This window comes from Eubalaena glacialis, chromosome 15, assembly GCF_028564815.1.
Source record: "Eubalaena glacialis isolate mEubGla1 chromosome 15, mEubGla1.1.hap2.+ XY, whole genome shotgun sequence".
Lineage (NCBI taxonomy): Eukaryota > Metazoa > Chordata > Mammalia > Artiodactyla > Balaenidae > Eubalaena > Eubalaena glacialis.
The window spans coordinates 77,741,659-77,764,670 of NC_083730.1; the positions used below are offsets into that span (position 1 = coordinate 77,741,659).

At 41.3% G+C, this 23,012-nt stretch overlaps 2 protein-coding genes across 2 annotated transcripts in view; one reads left to right on the top strand and one right to left on the bottom strand.

The window, feature by feature from the left end:
* Positions 1-12,559, bottom strand: part of TMEM116 (transmembrane protein 116) — a 233,242-nt gene extending 220,683 nt beyond the window's left edge. The window contains exon 1 of the mRNA XM_061169112.1: positions 12,513-12,559. The gene's annotated coding sequence lies outside the window, so the exon portion shown is untranslated. The remainder of the gene's footprint in view (positions 1-12,512) is intronic.
* A 37-nt stretch (positions 12,560-12,596) lies between these two features.
* On the top strand, positions 12,597-20,092 carry ERP29 (endoplasmic reticulum protein 29). Its single transcript, XM_061169120.1, has 3 exons — positions 12,597-12,868; positions 17,223-17,361; positions 19,269-20,092. Exons 1-3 carry the CDS (start codon positions 12,725-12,727, stop codon positions 19,769-19,771), a joined length of 786 nt encoding a protein of 261 aa, XP_061025103.1. The 5' UTR covers positions 12,597-12,724; the 3' UTR covers positions 19,772-20,092.
* Positions 20,093-23,012: the final 2,920 nt, after the last annotated feature.

Genomic DNA, 23,012 nt, shown 5'->3' on the forward strand with positions numbered 1-23,012 from the left:
GCCACCAACCAGCATTTGGGGATTTACTTTTCTATTTTTCTCTCTAAATTAAGCCCCTCCCTTCTGTATATTTAGCACTGTTCCCCTTTGAAATGTCTTTGGAATCATAATTCTCCCATTTCCTTTTCTATAAGAGCTAACCCAAGCCCAAATGATGAAGTGGGTGATATTTATTTTCAGTTTTGTCTTTTCTTTTTACTTAGCTCCTTAGCAAGCTCAAACACATCTCAGTTCTCAATGTAATGGGCTACTACTATATATTACATATCAATTTCAGTTAACAGGTATTCATTAAACTTCTACCATGAGCGAGTTACTGCAGTGGATACAAAGTCAAGAAAAACACCTATGTAGTAAAGTATTTTAATTTAAGCAGAAATAGTACTTAAAGAAAATTTCTAGTAATAATAGCTACCAATTATCAAGTGGTTTCTCTGTAAGCATTTTAATCCTCAACACAACCTTTGAGGTAAGAAGTATTATTCTTATTTTACAGATGAAGAAACTGAGGCTTAAAGAAGTTGTGTCATTTTCCCTCTGGTTACAGAATTATCAACTGATAACACCAACATTCAAACTCAGTCAGTCTGATCATAGTTCTCACTCTTAACACATACAGTACTCTTAACAGGAAACTGGTTAATGGGAAAATAGGGAAAGGTAATTTAAAAAATTAATGGGACATCAAAAGAATTCTTTTATTAGGCAATTGCTTCTTAGATATGACAACAAAAGCACAAGCAACAAAAGAAAAAAATAGATAAATTGGTCTTCTTCAAAATTAGAAACTTTAGTTCTTCAAAGGATACCATCAAGAAAGTAAAAAAGACAACCCACAGAATAGGAGAAAGTATTTGTAAACTATATATCTAATAAGGGACTTTTATGTAGAATATATAGAGAATTCCTACAACTCAATAACACAACCCAATTTAAAAATGGGAAAAGGTTTGTTTTTTGTTTTTTGTTTTTTTGGCTGCACCTCACGGCTTGTGGGATCTTAGCTCCCCGACCAGGGATCGAACCCGGGCACTGGCAGTGAAAGCACCAAGCCCTAACCACTGGACCGCAAGGGAATTCCCGGGCAAAGGTTTTAAATTAGAGATTTCTCCCCAAAATAATACGAATAACTAATACACATGAAAAGATGATCAACATCATAAGCCACCAGGGAAATACAAATTAAAATCACGAGATGACATTTCACACCTACTAGGATGGCTATAATAAAAAGACAATAGCAAGTGAATGTTGAGAAATAGGAAACCTCATACACTGCTGTGGAAATATAACATATTGCAGCCACTTTGCCAGTTCCACAAAAAGTTAAACATATCCTATATGACTCAGCTCCTAGGTATAAACCCAGTTCTATTTCTAGGTATATACCCAAGAGACTAAAACATATGTCCACACAAAAACTTCGACACAAACGTTCGTAACAGTGTTATGCATAAGAGACAAAGAGTAGAAACAACACAAATGTCCATCAACTGGTGAACAGTTGATATAGCAAATAAAATATGCTATATCACTGATATGCTATATCAGTGCAGTGGAATATTATTTAGCAATTGAAAGAAGTACTGATACATGCTACAACATGGATGAACTTTGAAAACATTAGGCTAGGTGAAAAAGCTAGTCACAAAAGACAATGTACTGTACGATTTCATTCATACAAAATGTCCAAAACAGGGTATTTCCCTGGTGGCCCAGTGGTTAAGAATCCACCTTCCAATGCAGGGGACGCGGGTTCGATCCCTGGTCAGGGAACTAAGATCCCACATGCCGCGGGGCAACTAAGCCCATGCACCGCAACTACTGAGCTTGCGCACCTCAACTAGAGACCCCACGTGCTCTGGAGCCTGCGCCACAACTAGAGAAGAGAAAACCCACACACCACAACTCGAGAGAAGCCGGCACACCGCAGCAAACAGCTCACACGCCGCAATGAGCCCCACAACGAAAGATCCCACATGCTGCAAGGAAGATCCCGTGTACCACAACAAAGATCCAACGCAGCCAAATAAATTAATTAATTTTTTAAAATGTCCAAAACAGGCTAATTTACAGTGACAGAAAGTAGATTAGTGTTGCCTAGAGCTAGAAAGGTAGTTTGGGAGGGAATGGGGAGTGACTGATAATGGGCACAGGCTTTCTTTTTAGGATGATAAAAATATTCTAAAATTAGATAATGGTGCTGGTTGTACAACTCTATGAATATACCGGAAACCACTGAGTTGTACACTTCAAAAGGATGAATTGTATGGTACGTAAATTATATCTTAATAAAGCCGTCATCCAAAAAAATGAAGTTTGGGACAAAAGCAAGGAAGGATATATCCCATTGCTGAAACTCATGGTATAATGATTAATGGATAACATGTTTCTGTCTCTCCTACTGAAAAGAATAATATTTAGAATAAAAAGTGTAAAACATTGTAAGAGGGAACTGAAGATAAAGATTGTAAGAGAGCACCTGACTGCTCTAAATGAATACAGCACTCCTGGCCTGAACAAATTACACTCCAGGGCTTTGGTAAAACTTGCAGGTTAACCCAATAAACCACTGAATGAAATCTGAGAGTTCATGTAAAACTGGAAAAATTGCTAGAAATTGTAGAAAATTGTAGAAATTGCTAGAAGTTGTAGAAATTGTAGAAAGCTGTTGATAACTAAAAATTTTTTATAAGGAGAAAGGATAGTAGAATCTGCAAAGATCTTAGTATTTATCTCAGACAAGATTCTAGAATGAACTATCCAAAAGATGTGTTTTTATCAATTTATTTATTTATTTATTTATCTTTGGCTGCATTGGGTCTTCGTTGTTGGGTCTTACTTGCTGCGTGCGGGCTTTCTCTAGTTTCGGCAAGTGGGGGCTACTCTTCGATGCAGTGCGCAGGTTTCTCATTGCGGTGGCTTCTCTTGTTGCAGAGCTTGGGCTCTAGGCACGCGGGCTTCAGAAGTTGTGGCATGCGGGATCGGTAGTTGTGGCTGGCGGGCTCTAGAACACAGGCTCAACAGTTGTGGCGCACGGGCTTAGTTGTTCCACAGCATTTCGGATCTTCCTGGACCCGGGCTCAAACCCATGTCCCCTGCATTGGCAGGCAGATTCTCAACCACTGTGCCACCAGGGAAGTCCCAAGATGTGTTTTTAAAGAATTAGAAAAAAGTAACCATTAATTCAACATGGATTTATAAAAAAAATCATGCCAGACTAACCCCATTCTCTTTTTGGACAGAATTACTAGACACAGTGTATATGGTACTTTTTTTTTTGATTATTTGCTTCTTTTATTTCTATTAACACCAGAAGAGTTAGCTAATAATAAATACTCAGCATATATATCAATTGATTAAACACCTACATAGAAATTATAAACAAATACAGTTCCTGAATTTGCTCATCGTATATGGTATTTTGACAAAACATTTTGTGAGAAATTTCATGATATAAAAATAAGAAAATATATTGGGAATTCCCTGGTGGTCCAGTGGTTAGGACTCAGCACTTTCACTACTGGGGCCCAGATTCGATTCCTGGTCGGGGAACTAGGATCCCGTAGGCCAAGCAGTGTGGCCAAAAGAAAAAAAAGAAAGAAAAGAAAAGAAAATGTAGACCAAGTGAAAGCACAATTAAGGGCATTTCTAAATAAACCTAAGGTAGTGCTAACTAATTGATAAATATCAACTTAAAAATGGCTTCTAGTGGAGTGAACCAGCATTCTGACTTGACACTGTCCTGTAAAACATTTTCATCAATAACTTGAAAGAAAATACAGTGAGCATATTTATCAAATATGTGTGTTACTTATCTATTGCATCATAACAAATGTCCACAAATTTAGCGGCTTAAAACACACGTATTATCTCACAGCACAGTGAGTTAGGAGTTCAAGAATAGCTTAGTTGGGTCTTCTGCTTCAGTGTCTCTCACAAGGTTATGACCAAGATGTTGACCGGGGGGGGGGGTCTCGTCTGAAGGCTCAAATGGAGAAGGATCTGCTTCCAAGTTCATACAGTTATTGGTCTAATTCAGTTCCTTGAGGGTTGCGGGCCTGAGGGCCTCAGTTCCTAACTAACTCTTGGTGCAAGGCTACACTCAGTTCTTTGCCATGTGGACTTCTGCAAGATGCCCTCCTAGCAACATGGAAGTCTCAATCTTATGTAAGCAAATGACTGAAGTGACATCCCATCTCCTTTCCTGTATTCTATTCATCACAGATCTTGTCAACACTCAAGGGGAGAGGATTACACAACAGTGTGAATACCAAGAGGCAGGCATCATTGGGGGCTATCTTAGTGTCTGCCCACCACTGTGTGTTTATCCAACATGTCAAATACTTTTCCAATTCAGATAATTTGCAATAGCTCTTCCCTCTCTGGAATGCTCTTCCCCCAGATAATCACATGACTAGCTCCTTCTCATCCTTCAAGCATCAGGTCAAATGTCATCACCTCAGAGATGTAACATTTATTCAAATTCCAAAATATCTTGTTTGTTTGTGTGCCTATTTCTCCTTAGTAGACTGTAACTTCCTTGGGGCCAGGCAACTTATCTGTCTCATTAACCTCAATATCTCTAGTGCCTAAAAGTGACTAAAATAGGCATTCAGTATTTATTGAATGAATGTACCAAAGTTGTGAGGGATAGATCTTACACTTTAGAATAATGAGTTTTATTTAATAATATAATAATATAAAAGTTAATAGAAATAAATGCAAGTATACTGCACTTGGGTCTAAAATATCAACTGGACAGAGATTAGGATGAAATGGTAACCCAATCCCATTTACCATCACATCAAAAAGAATAAAATACCTAGGAATAAACCTACCTAAGGAGGCAAATGACTTGTACTCTGAAAACTAAAAGACACTGATGAAAGAAATTGAAGATGACACAAACAGATGGAAAGTTGTACCATGTTCTTGGATTGGAGGAATTAATATTGTTAAAATAAGCATACTACCCAAGGCAATCTACAGATTCAGTGCAATCCCTATCAAATTACCAATGGCATTTTTCACAGAACTAGAATAAAATTTTTTTAAATTTGTATGGAAATACAAAAGACCCTGAATAGCCAAAACAATCTTGAGAAAGAAAAACTAAGCTGGAGGAATCATGCTCCCTGACTTCAGACTATATTACAAAGCTACCGTCATCAAAACAATATGGAACAAAAAAGACACACTGATCAATGAAACAGGACACAAAGACCAGAAATAAACGCACGCACTTATGGTCAATTAATCTATGATAAAGGAGGCAAGAATATACAGTGGAGAAAAGACAGTTTCTTCAATAAGTGGTGCTGGGAAAACTGGACAGCTACATGTAAATCAATGAAATTAGAACATTCTCTAACACCATATACAAAAGTAAATTCAAAATGGATTAAAGACCTAAATGTAAGACTAGATACTACAAATGCTGGAGACAGTGTGGAGAAAAAGGAACCTTCCTAAACTGTTGGTGGAAATGTAAATTGGTGCAGCCACTATGGGGAACAGTATGGAGGGTCCTTAAAAAACTAAAAATAGAGTTACCATATGATCTAGGAATTCCACTCCTGGGCATATATCCAGAGAAAACTCTAATTCGAAAAGATACATGCACCACAATGTTCACAGCAGTGCTGTTTACAACAGTCAAGACATGGAAGCAACCTAAATGTTCATCAAGGGATGAATGGATAAAGAAGATGTGGTATATGTATACAATGGAATATTACTCAGCCATAAAAAGGAATGAAATAATGCCATTTGCAGCAACATAGATGGACCTAGAGACTATCATACTAAGTGAAATAAGTCAGACAGAGAAAGACAAATATATGATACCACTTACATATGAAATCTCAAAAAATGATACAGGGACTTCCCTGGCGGCCCAGTGGTTAAGACTCCATGCATCCACTGCAGGGGGTATGAGTTTAATCCCTGGTTGGGGACTAAGATCCCACATGACGTGACGTGCAGCCAAAAAAAAAAAAAAAAAATGATACAAATGAACTTATTTACAAAACAGAATTACACAGACATAGAATACAAATTTATGGTTACCAAAGTAGAGAGAGGGGAGAGGGATAAATTAGGAGTTTGGGATTAACATATACACACTACTATATATAAAAAGGTAAACAACAAGGTCCTACTGTATAGCACAGGGAACTATATTTAATATCCTGTAATAATCTATAATGGGAAAGAATCTGAAAAAGAATCACTTTGCTGTACACCTGAAACTAACACAACATTGTAAATCAACTATACTTCAATAAGAAAAGAGAGCAAAATTTTTTTATAAAAGAAAAAGCAACATTTTACTTTAAAAATCTAGTCATTCTATCCAATAAATATGTAATGTGAGCCACATATGTAATTTAAAAGTTTCTAAAAAACTTTTAAAAAAGTAAAAAGAAACAGGTAAAACTAATTTTAATAATAATTTTATTAACCCAAATATTTAAAATTTTGTCATTTCAACATATAATCAATATAAAAATCACTGCAATATTTCACTTTCTTAATTTTGTACTTTGTAATTCAGGGTGTATTTTACACTTATGTCTCAATTCAGGTTAGCCACATTTCAAGAGCTCAGTAGCTACATGTAATTTTATTTATTTATTTATGGCTGCACTGGGTCTTCATTGCTGTGAACAGGCTTCCTCTGTTGTGGCGAGCGGGGGCTACTCTTCATTGCGGTGCGCAGGCTTCTCATTGTGGTGGCTTCTGTTGTGGCAGAGCACAGGCTCTAGGCCCATGGGCTTCAGTAGTTGTGGCATGTGGGCTCAGTAGTTGTGGCTTGCAGGCCCTAGAGCGCAGGCTCAGTAGTTGTTGCACACGGGCTTAGCTGTTCCGCGGCAGCTAAGATCCTGGGAAGATCCTGGGATCTTCCTGGACCAGGGCTTGAACCCATGTTCACTGCATTGGCAGGCAGGTTCTTAACCACTGCGCCACCAGGGAAGTCCTACATGTAATATTATAAGTGGCATTTTTATTTACAACTAGATTGTAGAGGTTCTTGCATTTGAATTTTATCCTGCAGAGGTGCCATTATAAACTTCTGAGCAAATAAATGATATGACATAATTACCATATAACTAGTCCTTAGTGAGTATGTAGTATATGCCAGGCCCTATTCTAAATGCTTCCTATACATTAATTTAATCCATTCACAATCCTATGAAGCAAGAATTATTATTATCCTTTTACATGATACTATCATGAGTAACATGTTGGCAGTGTGCAGGATAGATTAAAAAGGGAAGAGACTGGCAAGAATTAGGTTATTTTTATTTACTTATTTACATCCCACTTTGACCTAGATAATATTTCAGGTGGCTTATGACAGTGCATAAGACAAAATAACATGAATTGAACATGGGACAAAAGAAGAAAGAAAAACATCTCTGCTGAAATGATCTGATCCCTGGATGTTAAAATCTCTATGCATTTTTTTAATGTTACTTTATTGAAAAAACAATATTAAAATAAGAGAAATCTAAAGTAAAAAGTTTGCTGCAATCTCATCTAGTCAAAATGAGTTTTACTTTTGTTACTTTAAGTCTTTGTCCTTATGCATATTCAATTTTTACATGTTTGTAGTAATTCTATAGCTAGTATTTTATATTCTACATTTTTGCTCAACATTATTCCATAATAACCTTTTTTCCTTTTGTTAGAGTCTTATTTTCTTTCTCTCCACTCCCCTGAACTGTAACCAATGCAAAAAGCCTGGTATATTTCTCTACATCATTCTCTATCCTCATTAAAACATATCCAAATATATATATATATACACACACACATACTTCTATACACACACACACATATATACAGAGGTTGTTGTTACAGTGGTATGCATGGTAGGTTTTTTAAAATGGGATCATATATTTCTGTATACATTGCTGTTCTCACCTGTTATTTCATGGATCTCTCTCCACTTTAATATAAATAGTTCTAATCAATTTTGATAGCTGTATAGTATTCCACATAAGATAATTTATCCAACAGTTCCTCTCGTGATGGACATGTAGGCTGTTTTCAGGTTTTGTTTTTCTTAATTTCCTTTATTTATTTTTCCTTCTGCAAACAATTCTGTGGTAAACATCCCTACATCCCCGCATATATAATCTCCTTCTTTGCTGATGTTTTTATTACTAAAAGACAGATTCCAGAATGGAATTCTTTTTGTTCCTCAAATATTTCAAGCTCTTTTTCATTCTGTATTATTTTATTGGTCACGCCATGCAGCTTGGGGGATCTTAGTTCCCCCACTACAGATTGAATCCGGGCCCCCAGCAGTGGAACCACAGAGTCCTAACCACTGGACCGCCAGGGAATTCCCTCTTTCTCATTCTAGAACCTTTGCACATACTAGTTTTTTTTCCTAAAATGCTTCCTAACACATAGTAATCTGTAATTTAAATTTATTTATATAATTATTTAATGTTTGTTTCATCAATCAAGGGTAAGTTCCTTGAGAGCTGAATCCCATTCATGCTTTAGGTCTTATATCAGCTTAAATATAATTGTTTGTAGAGGTTTTCCATGCACCTCAATGCAAATTAATCCCCCCCGTCATATTCTTTCATAAGCCCTCAACTTTTCTTTCTTAGAAATCATCACAATTTGTAATTATATATTTATTTGTATACTTATTTAATGTTGGTCTCTCCTCTAGGACTGCAGGGAGCACATCTATTTTGTTCACCAGTGTAACCCTTACCTCCAGAAGAGTGTGTGGTGCGTAAAAGATGTTCAGTAAATAGTTATTAAATATTGAAAGCTTCTTGGGACTTCCCTGGTGGTCCAGTGGTTAAGAATCTGCCTTCCAATGCAGGGGACACAAGTTCGATCCGCGCTTGGGGAACTAAGATCCCACATGCCATGGGGCAACTAAGCCCGCTCACCACAACTACTGAGCCCGCGTGCTCCAGAGCCCGCACGCCACAACCAGAGAGCCTGAGCGCTCTGAAGCCCACACGCCAGAACTAGAGAGAAGCCCACAGGCGGCGATGAAGAGCCCGCATGCTGCAACGAAAGATCCCACGTGCCGCAACTAAGACCCAAGGCAGCCAAATAAATTAATTAATTACATATTTTTTAAAAATTGGTATGATGTGAATAATCCTGCTTATTAAAAAAAATATATTGAAAGCTTCTTAAAGGAGGTTGGGGCTTGGAGAAAATCATACTGTGGAGTAAATTTTCCTTCTATAACAATTTTTTAATATGAAATCTGCTTTAAGTGTTCATTAAGACATCTATGTCAAAAAAACTAGTGTTAATATCACCAAAACCTTGCAGGGGAAAAGCAATTAGCTCTAAGGGATGGGATAGCTCCAAAGTACAATATGTGATCTAAGAAGAGAATGCAGAAAGGACCAATGGAATTTTGAGAGACAGCTATGGAATAGTTCCTCTCTCATTGACTTGATTCATTTATTCACTGCACAAGAATGTACTGAGCATCTACCACGTGCCAGACACTGTTCTAGGTGCTGGGGATATAACAGTGAACCAAAAAGACAAAACAAAAATAAAAACAAAAACAAACCCATCCCTCACGGGAAACAGATACTTAGAAAAATAAGCAGGGACTTCCTTAAGTGGTCCAGTGGTTAAGAATCCGCCTTCCAATGCAGGGGACGCAGGTTCAATCCCTGCTTGGGGAACTAAGATCCCACATGCCGTGGGGCAACTAAGCCCGTGCGCTCTGGAGCCCATGCACCACAACTAGAGAGCCCGTGCACCAAAACTACTGAGCCCACACACCCTGGCGCCCACAGGCCACAAGTAGAGAGAAGCCCGCACGCCACAACGAAGAGCCCGTGTGCTGCCACGAAATATCCCTTGTGCCACAACTAAGACCCAATGCAGCCAAATTAATTAATTAATTTTTAAAAAGAAAATAAGCAAATTATACAGTATGTTAAGTTGAAGAGTGCTATGGAGAAAAAAATAACAGAGAGAAGGGAGATGGAAAGCAGGGAGGTATCAGGGAGGAGCGATTTTTTTTTAAGTATGGTCAGGGTAGATCTTAGGAATCTGACATTGGAGCAAAGACTTGAAGGAAATGAAGGAGTCGGCCATATGAATATCTTGAAGAAAAGTGTCCTAGAGGGAGAAAGCCAGCACAAAGGCTCTGAGGCAGGAACATTCCTTGTGTATATGAGAAATAGCAAAGATGTCAGTGTGACTGGGGGCTCACCAGCTTGATGACGTTAGAAAAAAAGATGGGAGAATTTATGTATTAGTTGTCTTAGCAGACCATGCCATTTTCCTTCTTCCTTACTCCAGCTGCTACATTGAGTCATATGCACACTCAATTAACATGCCTTGCCACCTCCTCCTTCCTACCTCACCCAGGGTGAGCCTTTTGATTTTCCACAACAGCGTCAACTGTGGGATTTTATGACTTCCTAAATATGGAGGGTTATACTTGGCTTATTTGTGTAGATTGTTGTTGTCAAGGTCCTGAAGCCAAGAATCTAATTATACCATGAGGTAACTGACTGGGACCAGGGCACTATTAAAAGGCAGCATTAAGACAATTACTGCACTTTTGCAATTCATAACAAAAGTACCAATATTTCCCTTCCCTCTCCAACCAATCCACTTCTTGCACTTTTTTCAAAACCTACTTCTAAACTAATCATGACTAAAAAGTCACTCCTGATCAATCATAGTAACTACCGTAGATGTGCTCAAAGCATTTATACACTCAGAAGTGGATAATAGCTCCTTATTGACTACAGGACAAAATAGCAATTTCCTAATTTGATTTTCAAGATTCTCCCCTACCTGGGCTTAAAACTGTCTTACTATCTACCGTTTTGAGAACTCCCTCAAGCAAGCCGGTCATTCCCCAAAACATCATGCTCATTTCCACTTCTGCTCTTTTTCCACTTGTTCTCCACCTAAAATGTTCTCCGTTTCCACCTCCTACATGAAGCTTTCTTTAACCACCTTAGCTCACAGTAATTATCCCTTCTTCTAACTTCTATTCATTTGTCTATGTGGTGCATTTTATTTAATAATTTATTAGGGCAAACTCAAAATAAATTTTTCTGAACCTTCCCAACACACACACACACACACACACACACACACACACACTGGACTCTCTCAAAATTTCTATCTAAACTGGCTGCCCAAGATTGGCTATTATCTTTGATGACTACTTTATACATACATACATACCTACACACACATTTATTGGACACATGCAATGGTTAACTTGGTGCTAAGCCCCTTATAATGCATTATACAATTTATTCTCTTACCAGCATATCCATTTGTTCATTGTCTTGTGAATTCTACCCTACAAAAGTTTCTCAATTCCAACCTCACCTTTTCATCTTTACTATTAGGTCCTATTACAGGACCTTAATCTCTCCCACCTAGACTACTGCAGTGAACCTCCCTGACCTCAGCTTTCTCCATTCCAATGCATCCCCTTTATTCCTGAGTGACAGCAAATCTAACGTCACTCTCCTAGCTACAGCCTCTGGTGGCTCCAAACCCTTTAGCTTGATAAGACCCTTTACAAACGTGCCCATTTACCTTCACAGACTCATCATGCTTTCCCCCTTGCTAGAAATATCCTTTGGTGTTTGCCCTGCAAACACCTCCTCTTCCTTCAAGATCCAGTTCAAAAGTCATCTCCCGTCTATAACTTTCCCTGACATTCCTGAGCAGGGCTGACTGAATCTCCATTTGTGCTTTCACGAGACTGTAATATAGTCTTATTTTCTACCGATTACACTGTAATGGTTATATTACTATTCCCACGTCTCCTTCCACCACTGAGTTTGTTCAGTACACTGCTATCTCTTTCCTCTCGATTCTGTATTCCCGCAGGCAAAAACCAGGATCTGGTGTAAACTATCCTGAACAAACACCTGTTGAAGAGAATTACTAGGATTTTTTAAAAAAATATCTTCAGAGAGCCTAGGACACAGCTCGACGGGTACTCATCTTTCAGGGAAGCCGGTTTTTATAGGAGCCTGGAGCCTCCCTGGTGAGGCACTCACCACAGAGTAGGTCTCATATCGGACTGGGAAGCGGCAGGAGTGGCCCTGACTGCCATACTGACGAATAGCTGAGTCTCACTGACCAACTCGGGTCGTGGCTAAGGGAGGGAGAGGAGTATGACTGATTGAGGGGTAGTAGCACAGTCAGACTGACAGACTAACCGAAGGTAGCAACAGGTCCCAACCGACTGCCTGACGGACCAAAGGCAGGAAGAAATGACGGCTGGCCTCGTCATCTTCGAAAAAGAGGATAGCCATCGAAGAGCTGCAAGGACGCCGAGCCCGCGCTTCGCGCCGCGGCTCACGCGGAGGAGGACGGGAAAAGAGCAGGGTGGTAGCAAGCCTCGCTGACTGCGCGTGCGCGGCAGTCTCGCCTTCCTCCTCTTTCTCCTCCCCTCCCCCAGCCTCCCCGGCACTGCCGTCCATCCCCCACACTGCCACGCGGCCAGGCCCGCTCACCTTAGGCCCGCTGGGGCTTCGCCGAGTGCGCACGCGCGGCAGCTCCATTTCCCCGCCCCTCACGTGGCTCCTCCCTCTCACCCTAGGCCGGCGTGAGCCGGTCTGGCTGTACACGTGCGCGCACCCGTGCCCGCCTTCCTAGCCACGTGACTCCCGGCTCCGCGCTTGCTCCACTACAGCCTTCCTAGTTCTTACTGCCAGAATCCGGCGTTATGGCTGCCGCCGTTCCCCGCGCCGCTTCTCTCTCCCAATTGTTTCCCCTTCTCCTGTTCCTCCTGCTTCTCTCTGCTCCGCAAGGCGGCAGCGGCCTGCACACCAAGGGCGCCCTTCCCCTGGATACAATCACTTTCTACAAGGTAACGGGGCGGGGGACATCGTGCGCAGGTGCAACCAGACTGCCCAGGGGAGCGCGCACCCGTGGGGGACACAGGGGACAGAGAGCTGGCAGGAGGTGGTCTGTAGCAACAATCCCGTGACTTCCCACCGTCCTGTAGGACTGGTGGAATCTGGGCCGAGGCCGTATCATGACCATGGAGCATACGTGTTCCAGGGTCCCCGCGCACCTTTGCAGTATTTGCACTTGCTTCCTCTTTTGCAAGAGAACTGCAGAGGTGCAGCCGAGGGAGCCGGGTGCCTCTTCCCGTCGCATATGGGAAGAGGGCGGTGCCGGGCGAGATCCAATCCTCAAATCCCAAGTAGGAGACTCGGAGGGCGGTACTAGGCGGACGCCACCCGTCTGTGGTGGGGCAAGGGTGGAAACGCGGCTCGTTAGCCTGCGTTTCAGCGCCCTTCTCCCTTTGGCTTGGATTGCAGCCACTGTCCAGATATTCTGCGTCTCCTTAAAAAGTGCGAGAGTTAAGAATAAGCTTCGGTTCAACCACCCTACAGTGAGTGTCTTGGGCCTGGTGACAAATAAAATCGGGTCGAGACATGGAAGGAAGGATTCGCCTCTACCCCCGCCTTCATATTTACAGAATTGGGGTCTTGGCCTCGGTAAATGGACGTTGGAAATATTGAAGGCTGAATGCAGTCCCAATCCCTTAATTTTACACCCACTGGCACCTTTTTAACTTCGCCTATGAGATGGGCAAGCTAAGTGTTGAGATTTATTAATTTATTTTCTTAATTTGTACCCATTGCTGGGAAGTGAAACCAAGAAGTGGAGCTCTAAATCTCTAAATCTATCTCAAGTGGTTTAACTCTTCGTGTTTTCAAAAGGGTTCCTTGTGGAGTTGGCACCTGTGGCTCATTGAATGCAAAGTTACAAGAATTTAAAAGTGTAGGTATGACTGGCTGATTGTCAGGCACACACCCCACAGCACCCTTTGCTTTGGGGGGCTTTGGGGGGCTTTCCTGGCAAAGTGACACCCCTACCACCCAAACATGGATATGGGGTAACATCACAGACCAAATGTGACTTAGAGGGAAACTGCACTGTAACAGTAGTAGTATTTCCTAATCAATTGGTATGTCTCCATCTTTACAGCTACCACCCTAGTCTAGGCTATGGTTATGTAGCCTCCTCACTAGCCTCCCTGTTTTCACTCTGGAGCCTCTCAGTCCAGTAGCCTAAGTCCTACATGATCTGATCCTTGCTTCCCTCTCCTCTCATCTCCTAACCATTCTCCTCTTTGTCCCCTCTGCTCCAACCACACATGCCGTGCCCTCTGTCCTTTGGCTGTTCCTAGCTCATTACTGCCTTAGGCCCTTTGTCCTGGCAGTTCTTTGTGACTAGAACATTCTTTGCCCAATCTTTGAAAGGCTGGTTGCTCCTCGTCATTCAGGCTTGGGTTAAATGTTACCTTCTCACATTTCCCCCTCCCCCAGTCTAAAGTGCCAGTCACATTACCCTGTTTGATTTCTCTGTAGAGCACTCATCACTGATTTTTTTTTCTTGTCTAGTGTATTGTGTCCCGCACTAGAATATTATATGCTTGTGAAGAACTACCTTGTGTATCTTGTTCACTGATCATCTGCACAACCTACCAGGTTACCTGTTACACAGAAGATGCTCAATAATAATTTGTCGAATGAATGAACAAATGTTTTCTCCAGTCCCTTTCTAAATCTCACTCTCTTCCATCGCTATTGAACAAAAGGGGAGCTTCCTAGGGTTACCATATCCAGGAAACTTGTTCCATGCTTTGCCTTTCAGTGATTTCCAGTGTCTTTTTTTGTTTCTTACCCTTTACCATCACTAAAAATGAGAAACCCTGTCTGTTTTCTTTACTGCTGTGTTCACTTAGAACAGTGCCTGGCACATGTTAGGTCCTCACTACCTTTTTATTGAATGAATAAATGAATAATGAATTCATCTATACATTGAAGAAGCAAGTTAACTAAACGTAGGTTATGTTGGAGCTGATTCCTCAAGGATGAAGAAAGGAGAGACTTCTATTTCTTTCTTTTTTTTTTGGCCGCACTGTGCCACATGTGGGATCTTAGTTCCCTGACCAGGGATCGAATCCGTGCCTGCTACATTGGAAGCACGGAGTCTTAACCACTGGATCACCAGGAAAGCCCCGAGAGAGATTTCTAAAGCAGTTAAGAGGTACAGGTTGAGTAAAAGAACAAGAAAAAATTAGCTATGCAAATGTTTGCCATTCAAAACCATTCTGCTGATGGCTAAGAATGGTGAAAATAAAAGATGAAGGCCTCTCAATTCTATTTCAGTGTTACACCACTGTATGATTATTAATATTATTCCATAATATAAATATAGGCCCCTTGAAGTTAGGTTTTCATGTGTTCTTTCATAAAATTTTCTCCCTGGACATGTAGCATCTGCTATCAAAGCCTGCCCTGGTTTTGTTCATTTATCAGATATTTTTCGGAGCATCTGCCACATGCCAGGGCACTGTTGGGCACTAGGGATAATACAGCAGAAAACAGGTCAGAGACGGTCCTTAATCTCATAAATTATATTTTAGTGGAGAGGACCGACAACAAGCAAATAAGGATTTCAGAGAGTGATTAATGCAGTGAAGAAAGTAGCCTGCTAGAGTATGATGGAAATGAAGCAGAATTAGATGGTATGAGTGGGGGAGGCCTCTCCGTTAGGAGAGGACATTTGAACTGAGCTTTGACAACCATGGAAAGAACCAGGGAAAGGGCACTCCAGCCAGCAGAGACAGCAAATGAAAAGGCCCTGAGTGGGAATGTTTGGTGTGTTGAACTGAAATAAGGCCAAATGGGCCAGAGGGATGTGATCTGATTTATATTTTTAAGTCTTCCCTGCTCTTAGACTCCAGAACTCAGACTTTTTGGGGTCAGTGACCACTTAAAGATTACCTGTTCTGGTCCCTTCTCCCTCTTCCCTTGTGTCCTCCGGCGCTGTTAAATATTTTTTAAAACCTAAAACGAAATGGACAGCAACCCACAGTAAGAAACAAGGACTAACAAAAACTGGACTGATGTCAGATTGACTTAATTATGGCAGGGATTGCCTGTGATGAAAAATTAACCCGTAGTGATGACTTTGATTAGAAAAATTAAAAGTTGTAGGAGGAGGGGAGGCAGTACTGCCAACCAGAGGCAGCTTATTAGATAAAATCTATGCATTGCGTGAAACCATCAAAATGAAGTTTTGGAATTCCTCAATAAGTTAAACGTAGAATTGCTGTATGACCCTGCAGTTTCACTCCTAGGTATATTCCCAAAAGAGATGAAAACAGGTGTTCAAACAGAAACTTGTACACAAATGTTTATAACAGCACTATTCACAAATAACCAAAAGGTGGAAACAACCCAAATGTCCATCTGATGAATGGGTAAACAAAATATGATATATCCATACAATGGAATATTTATTTGGCCATAAAAAGGAATGAAATACTGATGCATGCTACAACATGAATGAATCTTGAAAACATTATTCTAAGTGAAAGAAGCTAGACACAAAAGGTCACTTATTGTATGAGTCCATCAGAGTAGACAAATCCATACAGACAGAAAGCAGATTAGTGGTTGCCGGGGGCTGGGGGAAGGAGGATTGGGGAATGACTGCTTAATGGATATGTGGTTCCTTTTCGGGTGATGAAAATGTTCTGGAACTAGATATTAGTGATGGTTGTGCAACACAGTTAATGTAATAAATCCCTGTGATGTAAATTTTACCATAACTGAAATAAAAGTCTGGACCCTGACAGTTTAGGTCTTAGAGATCTAACTTCAAGGAAACTGTAGTTTAGGGAGGGGACATTGTCCCAAGCCTGGCCTCTCAGCAACTTCCTATGAGCCCTGAAATTGCAGAGTGCAAGCTCTGGACTCCCTAGCCAGAGCATCCTCCGCGGTGCCAACTCCTTTATAGACGGTTGGTTGGTTTGGGTCAGATTTCTGGTTCATTGCCAGAGAAAGGCCCCTGGGATGATGGGCACGACAGGGGCCAACGTAGCATGTGCTAAGGATGCGTTTCCTTAGCCTTACCAAAAGGGCCACTGGAGGAGAAGGCCTTAGTACATCTATAGCATCGTTTGTTCCGGACAGTTTGATTAGTTTGAGCAACTACTTAATGGGGTACTCAATAGTAGACACCGTCAAATTGTTAAGTGAATCAATGGTGAATGAATGAATGAAGGTTAGTATATGAGAGCTTGTCTCCCTTGTGGGCTTGTTTTCCACTCTGTTTCTTAAACAGGGGTCCCTTGGGAAAGGGAATTAGCCCCAAAGGTCCTTGGGAACCCCCACTTGCTCAGCTCTGTATGCCCTCAGGTTATTCCCAAAAGCAAGTTCGTCTTGGTGAAGTTTGACACCCAGTACCCCTATGGTGAGAAGCAGGATGAGTTCAAGCGTCTGGCTGAAAACTCGGCTTCCAGCGATGATCTCTTGGTGGCAGAGGTGGGGATCTCAGGTATGGACAAGTCTGGGATGACTGAGGAGGGCAGAGGGGGAGGAAACTAGGAATTATTTCCCTACTTGTAGGGGGAATACCCAGTGCCTTTCTGTCTTGAGCCACACACGAGGAGTATAAATGGGGTCATGTCCTCTCAAGGAGTCTGGTACCCACGGCAAGCTTAGCTTGAGCAGATTCTGTGACCACAGAACCTCAGCTCAGCCTTGCAGGTGCCTGAGGGGAGGGAATTCACCATCCTTCACCCTTCACCCACACTGACATCAAACTTACTGTGAGAGCTTGGAGCTCTCCTTGCAGGGGACTGTAGTCAGAGGGGGTGCCTTGCCTCCCGGGGGACAGCGTAGTCAGTTTTTCCATCTTCATTTCAGCTCTTTTGTACCAAAACTATTGGGTTTGGGCTTTAGCTCAAATCCACCAGAGCTGCCACTAAACCAAGGGTAGCTCTCAATGATAGGGACAACTTTAATACATAGTTGCCAACATTTAGTGGTTTTTCAGTGTGTAAAGATGTACACAGACATTGCATTTTTAATCTTCACTTGAACCTCGCCTGAGAAGCGAGATGCATTATCTCCTTTTTATACTTGAGGAAAACTGAAGCTCAAGGAGCATAAATGATTTGTCTCAGGCTGTGGGGTAGCAAGGGGCTCATTCAGAACTCCTCCTAAGTGTGTATTCTTAGGAGGAATGCAGTAGGTTCTTCCCCCTCTGCTTCCTCCCAGCTGAGATGCCACAGTTCCCTAGTGAGCTCTTGAGTCTGGTCTTGGATAGAAGTAGCTGTCACACTTCTTCAGGGCAGTCGATCAAGTCTAACTCAACTGTGAGTCCACTCCTTTGGGGCTTTAATAATATTAACAATAGCTGACATTTCTGAAATTTTCATTATGTGCCAGGCCACTGTGCTAAGTGTTTTACATGTATGTCATCCTTGTGGCAACTCTGTGAAGAAAGTTTTATGACTCCCCAAATGAAGAAACAGATGCTTAGAGTAACTTGCTCAGGATTATAAAGTGCCAGCACTAGGATTGGAACCCCACACTTCCTATACTACTACCCAGTAATAGGTGGTCTTGGCCATTTCTTCTTGGCCAGGTGTAAGAAACCAGTTGTAGCCCTTGGGGCTGCTACTGCCTTTTGGGAAAGACATAGCAAATACTAACAGCTACCACATACTAAACACTTAACTCTGCCAGGTTAAGTGCACATATCCCCTCATTGGGTCCTCCCAACAGCCCTCAAATGGTAGGGACTGAGTTCGTTACCTACCACACATTCACTAAGCTCCAGCCAGACTACACTTTGTAATCCTTAAATATACCCAGCTCATTCCTGCCTCAGAGCTTTTGCACTTGCAGTCCTTTCCGCCTGAGACACTCTTCCCACAAATTGATGTGTCTGCTATTGATGTGTCTGATATGTCTCCTACATATTCAGGTCCCTCAGCTCATGTCATCTTCACAGGGAGGCCTTCCATGACCGCCCGAAGTGGGCCTTCTCACCCAGTCACTGTGTCATATCACCATTTTATTTTCGTCATAGCAATAATCACTTTGGTTCATTTGTTGATTATCTCTCTTCTCACTCTTTGAAGAGTATGAGCTCCTTGAGGTCAGAGAGCTTGATGCTCTTAATCACTCTAAATCACAACTAAGTCCCCAGCACTTAGAACAGTCCCTGGCACATAGTGGGCATATAATAAATATGCAGAATTCCCCTTTTTCAGATGAGGAAAATGAAGTTCAGAGAGATTAAAGGATTTGACTAATGCCACATGGCTAGGAAGTAGCAGAGGAGGAATTCAAACAGCCGAGATTCTTCTTCCCCTCAGCTCAGATAGGCCTCACAGCAACCTCCTGCCATACCTTCCTCATGTCTTATTCCTCGTTTCTGGTTTCTATTCACAGATTATGGTGACAAGCTGAATATGGAGCTGAGTGAGAAGTACAAGCTGGACAAGGAGAACTACCCAGTCTTCTACCTCTTCCGGGATGGGGACTTTGAGAACCCAGTCCTATATAGTGGGGCAGTTAAGGTTGGAGCCATCCAGCGCTGGCTAAAGGGACATGGGGTTTACCTAGGTATGCCTGGTTGCCTGCCTGCGTATGACACCCTTGCTGGAGAGTTCATCAGGGCCTCTGGTATGGAGGCCCGCCAGGCCCTCTTGAAGCAGGGCCAGGACAACCTTGCAAGTGTGAAGGAGGCTGAGAAGAAGTGGGCCGAGCAGTACCTTAAGATCATGGGAAAGATCTTAGACCAAGGTGAGGACTTCCCAGCCTCAGAGATGACCCGGATCACCAAGCTGATTGAGAAGAACAAGATGAGCGATGGAAAGAAGGAAGAACTCCAGAAGAGCCTAAACATTTTGACTGCCTTCCAGAAGAAGGGGGCCGAGAAGCAGGAGCTATGAAAAGGCACTCCAGGGTTTTCAAGGGTTTGGTGGGGTGGGGAGGGGTAAGCTACCTGCTGGCTGTGAGATCTTCCTGGGATATAAGGGAGTGGTAGGAAAAGTGGCACTAAACCAGAAATCTGTGAGTATGCCCAGATATTGATGCTGGTGTGACTATGCTTGGAACATCTCTGTAACCAGTCAGGTATAGCTGGAACATTTACTCAGATGGCTTGTGAAATTCCCCCTCAGAAGGAATTGGTGCTATAAAGAAGAGTGTACTGCCCAGGTTTCTGACAGATATAATTCTGATTCAATTAAAGTTTCTGTGTTTTGGTTAAATGGACCTGAAGCCATTCAGTTTTCTTTTACAAATTATACTTTGGCCTATGACCTGCTTTCTCCTTTGAATTTATTTTTTAATCTAAGGTGGTGTGGACTCTGCTCTACCAGGGTAACAGACTACCCTGTTAACACTGTGGAAACTAGTCCCAGCTCAAGGCCTACCTTTATTACTTTCCACAGGTGTTCAGATTCAAGTGGACTGATTGCGAGTGGTAAAAGGCATTGTCCATTTTCTGGTCCTTAAAATTGAATGGCAGTATAGTTCTTTTTCATACTCCATGAGATACATTCAGCAAAGTCTTAGTTTTACCAATATAACCTGGTAGGTTTTTTTAAGAGTTGGATTTAGACAGCTAAATGATACAATTCAGTCCAATTGGAAGTTTTTTTTAGAAAGGGATAGTTTTCCATCTAAGTCACTTTGTCACTGTTAGTTACTCAATAAGTACCAACTTTTAAAAAGCAGAGTGGGAGAGCATTGTACTGACTTTCAGATCTCTTCTCAGGAGTGATGAGCAATAATCTGCAATAGTAAGCTTCATGTTAACATCCAAACTTTCATATTAAACTATTTGAAAATATCAAACTGCAGCTCCTGAAATATATCTAATTGCACCCACATAAAGAAATTTAAGTTGAGCAGAGTTGGCAAATAAAACCTCAGATTGCCTATGTTCCTCCATTTCAGCCAGATTGGGTATTTAAAATCACTGGAAACAAAAAATGCAGGAAAACCCATGTGTTTAATTGGATGGAACAAAAAAAAACTGTGCAGCTTAAGCTAACAGTTCAAATAAACTAGATAAAAGATGTTCAAACCTAAACACCTGACATAGCCAGCATAGATACTCTTAACATTTGACAGAAGAATATATATTAGGCCCAACAATGTCAATATGTCCCCTACTCATTATTTCAATTCTAATTGAAAAACTTGTAAGATCTTTTTGCATGTTTCTCACTGGTAAACTTGCTTGAGCTGTTCTGATTTTTTCTCATCTACCTAAAACAGGGTCACTTCCAAAGAATTAAGTATTCATTGTCTTATGGAAATCAGAATAAGACAAATGACAGGTAGGGAGAGAACTCTAAAACTAAATGCATTCAGTCCCTGAATGTGGTCTCATCTCAATTGTTAGAGAAAGAAAGAAAAGGGGCAACACATCCACGGGTACTTCATTGGATGGGTCCATGCTGGGTATCATTATTTATAAGCCTAGGGTCTTGAGTTGAAGAAACACAGGCTATTGGACAGGAGTAGATTATCATACATCAGAGGCTCTTTGTGTGAAGTATTTTTCATTAAAGATAGGCCCTCCCTGTTTCTAGTTTAGAATCTGTAGTGATTTGCATATGCCACATAAAAATCTTCCCTAACACATCAAATGGATTCCTTCCCTCTACTTCTTAGCATATAATCACTAATATTGTGGCTCAGATGCTACTAATCAGACTGTTTAAGGGAATTTCCAGATAAACTGAAGCACATGAGCCCCTGGATCCAATATGAAGAATCCTGTTCTAAGGAACCTGCAAGTTTTCTCAAACAGTGCCAAGGACAATTTTAATTTACTAATAATTCTTGGTAATTGGTGCCACACACACACATAAAATATATATATATATGTAGGCATTTGAATTGCTTCAGGAGAGATTGATTATTCAATAGAGAGCCAAGACAGAATCTGAGAATTTGAACATGGCCATCAAGATGAAGAATGTGAGATGGAGTGTGTGTATGAGGCGGGGAGGGGGGACATGGGACACTCTGGATTTTAGCTCATTTCATCAGTGCTTAAGAGTTTGAATCTATCCCTTAACCCCACTGGGTGGTCTTAGTAGCCTTATCTGCAATAACTGCTTTTCTCATATGGAAAATAGTACATTACCTGGGACCCACTTTTGCTAAGATACATGGAAGCTGAGGTTGCAAAAAAGCTCTGTTCCTCAAGCATAAACTGCTATAGGTACCCCACAACTAATTTTTATAAGCATTTGGCTCATGGTTGCTTAGCCTCCACTTGTTACTATGAAATACATGCCTGCATCGAGGCAGTGACAGCATCTGAAAAACAGGGAACATGAAAAAGTATAAACCTGAGCCCACCTTCTGGGGAAAGTCAAAAATGGCAGTGAGGTATATCCAAGTGCCCACTTTTTGTTAAAGGAAAAAGAGAATGTTGGGGTGGAGTTAATTCATAACTGAAGAAGCAGGCAAAAACTTTTTCAGGGCTCAAATAAGGGCATTTAGTATCATAAGACAGACAGGAAACTAGGAGGAAAAACAAACCGCTCTTCTTTCTACTGTGTTGTGTGTCTGAATAAATGATCTCAGCCCATAGATAAATGATCTATGGGTTCACATACCCTTGGATAAATCATGTCATCAGCCTGCCTGCAATCCTCCAGTAACTTCCCACTAAATGTAGAAATCTCATTCCCCTGGCTACAAAATCCTGATTGCTCTAATCGCCACTGCACCTTCTATCTCAATCTGTACCCCTTTTCCGCTCCTTTCATTAAGTCCCAGGCACTTGAGCCTTTTTTTACAGTCACTGGAACATGCTCAGCAGTTTCCTGCCTTGGGGCCTTTGACTTGTATTCGCTTTTCCATGGCTGACTCTTCATCATTCAGGTCAGATGGCACCACTCAAGAGGTCCTCTTGTGACCCCCACGTATCACATGTCCTGACATATTTTATTAATCAGGACTTAATTACAAACTAATATTTATTTTTATTGTCTCTTCCTCCACTTCAGCCACTAACTAGGATATAGAGTTCATTTACCATTATATCAGCAGAGCCTAACACGGAATGTAGTAAATAAGTGCTCAACACATAAATGTTGAATTAATGAATGCGAGCACGCAAGGTACTTTAAACAAAATAACTAGTGGCCTTGGAATAATTTTAAA